The 7,712-nt window shown below is 34.5% G+C and overlaps 1 protein-coding gene across 1 annotated transcript in view; it reads right to left on the bottom strand.

Annotated features, from left to right (window-relative positions):
• Positions 1 to 732: 732 nt before the first annotated feature.
• Positions 733 to 7,712, bottom strand: part of LOC106111648 (acetylcholine receptor subunit beta-like 2) — a 16,142-nt gene continuing 9,162 nt past the window's right edge. The window contains exons 8-11 of the mRNA XM_013293786.1: positions 5,379 to 5,531; positions 2,586 to 2,701; positions 1,950 to 2,062; positions 733 to 969 (exon numbers count right to left, since the gene is read on the bottom strand). Coding sequence (XP_013149240.1) covers positions 751 to 969; positions 1,950 to 2,062; positions 2,586 to 2,701; positions 5,379 to 5,531 — 601 coding nt within the window. The 3' untranslated portion in view covers positions 733 to 750. The remainder of the gene's footprint in view (positions 970 to 1,949; positions 2,063 to 2,585; positions 2,702 to 5,378; positions 5,532 to 7,712) is intronic.

Genomic DNA, 7,712 nt, shown 5'->3' with positions numbered 1-7,712 from the left:
GGTGAGACGGATAAAACTTCTTATTCTCACGTGGGGATAATGCGGGGTGACAGTTGGGTATAACCCCATGTGGGGACAGAGTGGTGTGACGGTTGGGAATAATCCATCCAAATTACGTCTAGTATTCATTTTCGCATTATTTACTACTATTTTAAATTAATTTGTTATCTTCTACACTTGATATCATTACTATATCTATCCTAAATGCAGTAAAATAAGATAAAATAGGATTTTTAATTAATGTCTATGATAATTGTAATTATTTTCAACCTTAATTTATCATAAGAAACACATTTTTACTAACGTAATAATTTCTACGTAAACAATCGTATCTTACAATTACAGTACAAAGTTAAAATAACTTAATCTATGATCATTTAAAAATATAAAATAATGAAATTATGCTTGTCTATTATAAGTTGCTTTTCCACGCATTTTATTTTTGACCGACTTCCCAAAAGGAGATACTCTATACCGTCTTTATGTTTTTTATATTTCATTTTATTCCAATATTCTCTAATACGTTTAACACATACGATAGATTACTTTAACCATCTAAATAAGAATAAACATTTAATCAGCTCAAAAACACATTGCAACATAATTAAAGTTTACCAAAAAAATTCAAACGAGAGAAAAATATTAACTATTAATAATCAAAACTAAGGACAACAAAATTGCAGAGAAAATAAAACTAAACATATAAACATTATATGCGTTGCGATCCAGAACTAATATAGGATAAATAATTTAGCTGATAATACCGATAGTTTCAATATCCGCGGGATAATAAAAGTTATTCTTCTTCATTGGAATAGAAGATAACTGTTGATCTACTGGCATTCGAGTGTCGTACAAAGAAGGAGACTGGAAGATGATTCCGAAGGTACCCACGAAGCAGGCGATCGTAAACAACCAGAGGAAGAAACGATCGAGCACCATAGACATGAATTTCCAATCTTCAACCACCTGGAAGCAAAAAATAACCTTTATTATTAGCATTTTTCCCATATTTACCCAACGAAAGATTACACAATACTATTAAGAGGAAATATTTATATATGTTAAAATAATAAAAACTACTTGGCCGATTACAAAAAAATCTTTCACCGTTAAAAAGCTACGTGAACATTGAGTAACGTAGGCTATATTTTTTATTATTTTTTAATTCAACGCGGGCGGGGTCGCAGCGAAAGTTAGTATTGTATATCTTATGTTAGGAATCATTAGAATGTGTTTTTAGATATACCTAGGGACGTCATTTGATGGCTCAAAAGCGTTTTAAAGTACCTTTTAAAATTACTGACAAAAATTCGGTTTGAAGAATATGATTTTAAAATTTTGGATCCCTAGTAATCTTTTCACCATTGAAATAACACCCCTTTATAACTACAAAAATGTACTGTACGGAAAATATATGATTTTCTTATGTTCGCACTCAGTAGAAAATACAACGTCACGCGATCGTCATTACCTCAACACACAACCATGACACCAAAGATATTGTACAAATAAGTGTTCGTGAATAAGCAGATATGCCTTTTTATTAATATAGGGACTTAATTTAATATTAATTATACACATAACCGTCATATAAGCATCATCATCATCAACTTGCCCTTATCCCTTACGGAGGGTCGGCACAGTATGTGCTGCTCTTCCATACATCTCTATCAGCCGTCATATCTGAATCCACTCCTTTCTTAAGCATACCCTCTTTCACAAAATCCATCCATACTTTCTTCGGTCTTCCTCTTCCTTTATAGCCATCCACATTCATTCTTAACACTTTCTGGTTTATGTCCATATCGTCGCATAACATGTCCATACCACGATTCTTTTGGTTTTATAAAGGATAAAGATGTTTAGCAACTTCAAGAGATTTACGCGTTTAAAGGTTATCGCTCATATACTACGTTTACGAAGAGTGAAGCACGAGCTCTCCTTACCTCGTTATCCTTATCGGCGTCTTTAATGTGTTGAGCGATGAACCGCACACTCTGCAGTGCGGCGGCTACTTCTGGAGACAGATGACGGGGAAGCATGTTCTCAGACTCCGTTACTGAGAACAAACAAGTAAAACTATAGAACATTGTGGGAAATCAGTACTATGATGTATCGAGAATAGGAGGAAATTAAGCAATGATGGCCAAATTCATCATCTTGGTCCTTATCCTACTCCCGTAGGGTCAGCGCAAAAGGTTTTTGTCTCTCACATATCTCTATCATACGCCATCTCAGTCATCACTCCCTTCTTAATCATGTCACCTTTAACGCAATCCATCTATCTCTTTCTAGGTCCAGCTCTACCGGTGTACCTCCACATTCATAACTAACATTCTCCTTGTTACATACGATTCATCCCTCCTCATTACATGCCCATACTACGCTAGCCTTTACTTCCTACCTTCCCTACCAAATTATGCATATAAGCAGCAGTTGGAATACGAAGATGGAGTCAATCATATATCAGTTCTGTCCAAGCCACCGACAAAGGCAGACAGCTGTCTTGTATAATATCCTACAGTATGTAATAAATAAGGTACTAAAGGGTAAGGTAAGACAGGATAAGTATTGTCCCTTACCAGAAGGTCGCTGGTGTGCGCCTGCACCAAGAATATCATCTTCGGGGCCAGGAGATTTTCGGTAATCGCCGTTGTCCATTTTGCTATCGCCGAACGCATCTGTAAGGCTGTCCCTGCTAAAGAAATAATAACTTCAGTTTGAAATATTAATTTATATTAATTGTTAATTATAATTATTTGTGTTAGTTATTACTTAATTTCAGTAGCAGTTACTTGGTAAGAGTAATTAAAGTGGATCTATAAAAAAGTTCTATACCATATTCACTCTGTTATCGTTAAAATAAAAGATTGTAATTATCACTTGTTTATACTTGAATCCTTTCCTCCGAATTGTTATGTAATCGAAAAGCAATCAAATAGCTGGAAAAATTCGATTACCAGCTCCTTTTAATTCTTTTTAATGTTAAATGGCGTAATATCCCTTTTTTGACATCGCCATGGTCCGATGCGCGCCGTTCACTGAGTACACACGGAAAACTCATTTCAACATTCGATTTCGTTTATTCTTTCCAACTGGATAATCCCTTTTTATTCCATTTTTACTCTTCGCTTCCGTTTCATGTATTTGTAACATGGCTAAGATTTAAGACGAATTTTCTATTTTTCCTCATCATTTTCTTTTCATCATCACCAGCTCACTATACGTTCTCACTGAGGGGCCCGGAGCCTACTCTAAGTTAGAGTGACTAGTCCATAGTCAACCACGCTGGCCCACTCCGGGTTTGTTGACTTATTACATACTTTCTTTTCACTCGCCATTCCGATCCCGTGTAATTAAAAAAAGTAAGCTGGTATCCTATGTGTTCTTCCAAACTATCCTCTACATCTATGTCAAATTTCATCTAGATTTGTTCAGCAGTTTAGACTACAAACTCTAACAAACATCCATCCATCTTAACTTTCGCATTTATTATATTAGTATAAAGTATGATTTTTTTATCTGATAACTTTCCTATGATCCTACTTTCAGTCTTCTACACTAGCATCCTCATTCCTGTTATTTTGTACTCAAACCAGACCATTCTCAATGATGTAAAACTCATAAAAATATTTACAAAAGACCCGTAACTTATAAAAATGGTCCATAAAAACAGCATCATTTAATAGCTTTTACACAAACGCTACAATAATAAATAGCTTCACATCCATTCGAGTCAATTTAATTTATGTGCCGTAACGTGGTACGGGGGACATAATTTTATTTATCGTAAAGCGTGTTTTAGGGCCCGATATAAACGCAAAATATTTTACGAGCCAACTGAAGTTATTTGTCCAACAGTTTAACAACTACCACTCTAAAGATATGAGTTTTTTGCAATCGATATCATTTTAATCTTTATGTCTCGTAATAAACGTAATTTAGTTGCTAATTTGCTTTGGCGAAATGTTGTTATACATTTATTACTTTGCTTTATTTTATTTTTAAATTAACTGGCTGTTCCCGTACAGCTTCATCAAATTTTAAACGCACAAAGGACAACAAAGGTCTTTAACATTAGATGTTGGCAGCTTGTAATTTATGGTGTCTTTCCCAAGTGACGGTTTTTTTACCCCAATTTAGTTATTCCTATGCTTAACAGCGTGAAAATATATAGCCTAAAGCATGTCGTAAATGTAGGGCTTTTTATTAAAGAAACAATGATTCAAAAATATGCTGTGATTGCTAAGATCCTACGCCACGAAGTAGTGTGTGTTTACTCTTTATTATATTAGTAAGTACAGAGTATGACTCTTTCATCCTGGGTGACATAAAAGCATCTCCCAATAGTATCGCTTTTGCATTTGCAGGAATGACTCAGCTGTTACACTTCGAACATTCTGGAAATGACGTGAATATATTCTATCATAGATCTATGTACTGTATGAACTAAAATCATCCCTAACGTCTCAAAAATAAGATTCGTTTTCCGATGTTCTGTATTCTGAAATTTTCGGCTGCAGAATTTTCAAGACTCATACATGATTCAACAGATTTTATCGCCTTAAGATCACACGCTTGTGGTATTTAGTATAAGGATGAGGTTAGGAACTTTCCGCATATTATGAATGGATTAAAATCTTTGAAGAGCGACTTTATGATTTCAAATTTATTTGAATAATTCAACGAGTAACGCCGTCAATGCTTATGTGCATAATTATTAAATTTAAAATGATTTTATGTCTGTATACTCAAGACAGGAAAAGTTTAACAACAAAGAAATGTACAATTAAAAACAAAACAAAAACTCTCGGCTCTTAACTCAGCTGATCTATGATTTTCTGATAGGTTAAAAACATGAGAAAAAAGATCCCTTTATCTTCAAAATTGGCCAAGCCGTTCAGGCTCCAAAACGTCTTAATAGACCGGGCAAAGGTAAATTTAAAACAAAACTAAAACTTGACTGACTAATCGATGATTTTGCAGAAATTAAATACGACACAAACGAGACCTCAATCTTTAAAATTGCCCTATAGGCTCCAAAACGTCAAACGACCGGACAAAATCTGACAATCTGACTTAACAGTGGTAGAGCCCGCTTTAACATCTTTGCACGAATGGGCCGGCTCGCCCGGTGTAATACCACGACCACACAGAAAACAGGCGTGAAGTGGAAGCAATTCCGCGTTTCGTCTGATGAGTGTGGTGCCGGAGGCCTAATTTTAATCCCTTTCCCTTTCCACCCTTTCCTTAAGAGGAAAGGATGGGAAGGAAAAGTGGATTTGACTCGCTCCTTTGACTTTGCTCGTTTGCCACCTTGTTTTATAAAAAAAAAATCAAGTAAAAGTAGTACAGATCTTCATTACCATCCTTACCTCATCTCCAACTCATTAGTGTATCCATTAGAGACGAAGGTATCATCATAGTCAGGCAGGGAATACTTGGTGCGCCGCATCATCAGCAACTTCGGCATCAGCTGGAGGAACAGCTTCTTCATCCACGGTGACATCGTGTGTGTGGACGGAGACCTGATTAATTTAAACTAGTTACTACAGTTACTATGGTTACCGTTACTATAGTTACCATTGGTTACAATAACCATAACTATCATATCTATCATCATCATCATCTTCATCATCATCTTCATCATCATCCATCTGTCTGTCCACTGCTGGACATAGTCTATATAAATAGATTTTGTTACTATCTCATACACTAGATACTCCGTGACAGAATCTATATCGAATAGCAGTTCTTTTAAATCATAACAAAGAAATATATACATGTAGCAAATGTATTTTCTTTCAATACGTTCTAATAGTTACTCCTTTGCTCTCTTAGGTTGTACATATTTGACCTTATTTCGTAAATCATAATAATGAAAAGATTAATATTTTAAATAAAAGCACAACAAATGCGCAATGATAATTAATTTTGTATACACTCTGATATTTAATTGGTATTGCGATTAATTTTACTGTTTCATACTTTAGGATTTGCATAATCAATGTAATATATTGCGTAAATATGATTCACGTTACAGAACTAAGTTAAAACCACAGCTTAAAACAATCCTTAGGGCCTGTCCCACCAAATTGTAAATTAACAATCCTGTGAACTATGTGATGGAATTATCAGATTTTGTTTTCTTATCTGACAGTGACGTAGTTTTTAAGCTATCAGAGCTATCAGCCAGTGGTAAAACAGGCCATTAGAGTCAGTCCTAACAAATTCTTGCATATTGTCTGATAACAATCCAATGTATAAAATATGTGATGGAAATATCGGATTTAGTTATCGTGTCTGATAGTGGCGTCATTTATAAACTATCTGTGCCTCTATCAACCAGTCGTGGGACCGGCCCTTAGAGTCAGTCCTACTAAATTCTTGTAAATTGCCTGAAAACAATCGAACCTGTAAAATATCTGATGGAATTATCGGATTTTGTTATCTTATCTGACAGTGACGTCATGTTTAAGCTATCTGAGCTTCTATCAGCCAGTAGTGGGACAGGCCCTTAATAACATCGCCACAATTTTAAATTATCAGTATGAATTATGTGATACTTTGACGTATATATTTTGATGTAAATTATGTATACGATATGATTAAAATTTTTAACTAACTTGTATAACTTGAAAGTTAAAATTAATATTAATTAATTTCTATACAACTTTAGAATTATGTTATTCATTAAATGTTATTTAATTAACTAGCTGTTCCCGTACGGCTTCATCCACATGAAGTTATGAAAATTTTATATTATTATTTACATTTGTCAAATTATCAATAGCAAATGTCAAACCTTGGTAATCTTGCTTTCTTGATGTTGGCAGCAACTTATGGTCTCTTTCCCACATTAGGGTTTTTATCCAAAATATTTACCCCCCTAAGTTAATTGCGTAAATATATAACCTAAAGCGTGACGTAAGAGTAGGGCTTTTTATCAAAAAAAGAATTATTCAAAAATATGCTGTAATTGCTGATATATTAGGTAACAAAGAAACGTGTGTTTACGCTTTATAGTAATATAGTATAGAAGATAACGATTATGTTTTAATTAAATTACTAAGAATAATTTTAAAATAATATCTAATGGGTAAACAGTACTTAATATCATCAGCGATGACGCAGGACAAACGACGCTGGCGCTCTCTGGTGTGGGAGGCCAAGACCCACTTCGGGTTGCTGCACCAACGCAAGTAGGGACAGGCCGACAATTCTTGTTAATTGTCAGATAACAATCCAACGTATAAAATATTTGCTTGAAGTATCGGATTTTGGTACTCTGACAGTGACGTCACTTTTAAGCTATCTAAGTCTCTATCAGCCAGTGGTGGGACAAGCCATTGGCCTCACATTTTTGTCACGCTAGGTGATTTATTTGTCAACAAAGATGTTTAAAAATACTTTTCAATATTATTTAAGTACCTAAATACTATTTTTTTCTTTTAGAGTAATGAACTGACAAATATATGCAAACTACAATTAATTTAATTAAATTCGAATATGCTTAATCACAGTTATGTTAATTAATGTTCGGTTTGGCTTAAGTCAATTAGTGGACGCATGTTTGTAATATGGAATTATTTTGCTAAAACATTTGTTATGTTATTATGACATTTAGGGCCTGTCCCACCGGTGGTAGATAGAGGCCCTGATAGTGTAAATATGACGTCACGTCAGATAAAATACAAAATTTCTGTCCC

Source organism: Papilio polytes, unplaced genomic scaffold (genome assembly GCF_000836215.1).
Source record: "Papilio polytes unplaced genomic scaffold, Ppol_1.0 DF824158.1, whole genome shotgun sequence".
Taxonomy (NCBI): domain Eukaryota; kingdom Metazoa; phylum Arthropoda; class Insecta; order Lepidoptera; family Papilionidae; genus Papilio; species Papilio polytes.
Note: the sequence above shows the minus strand (reverse complement) of the source record. Positions and strands in the feature narration are given on the sequence as shown.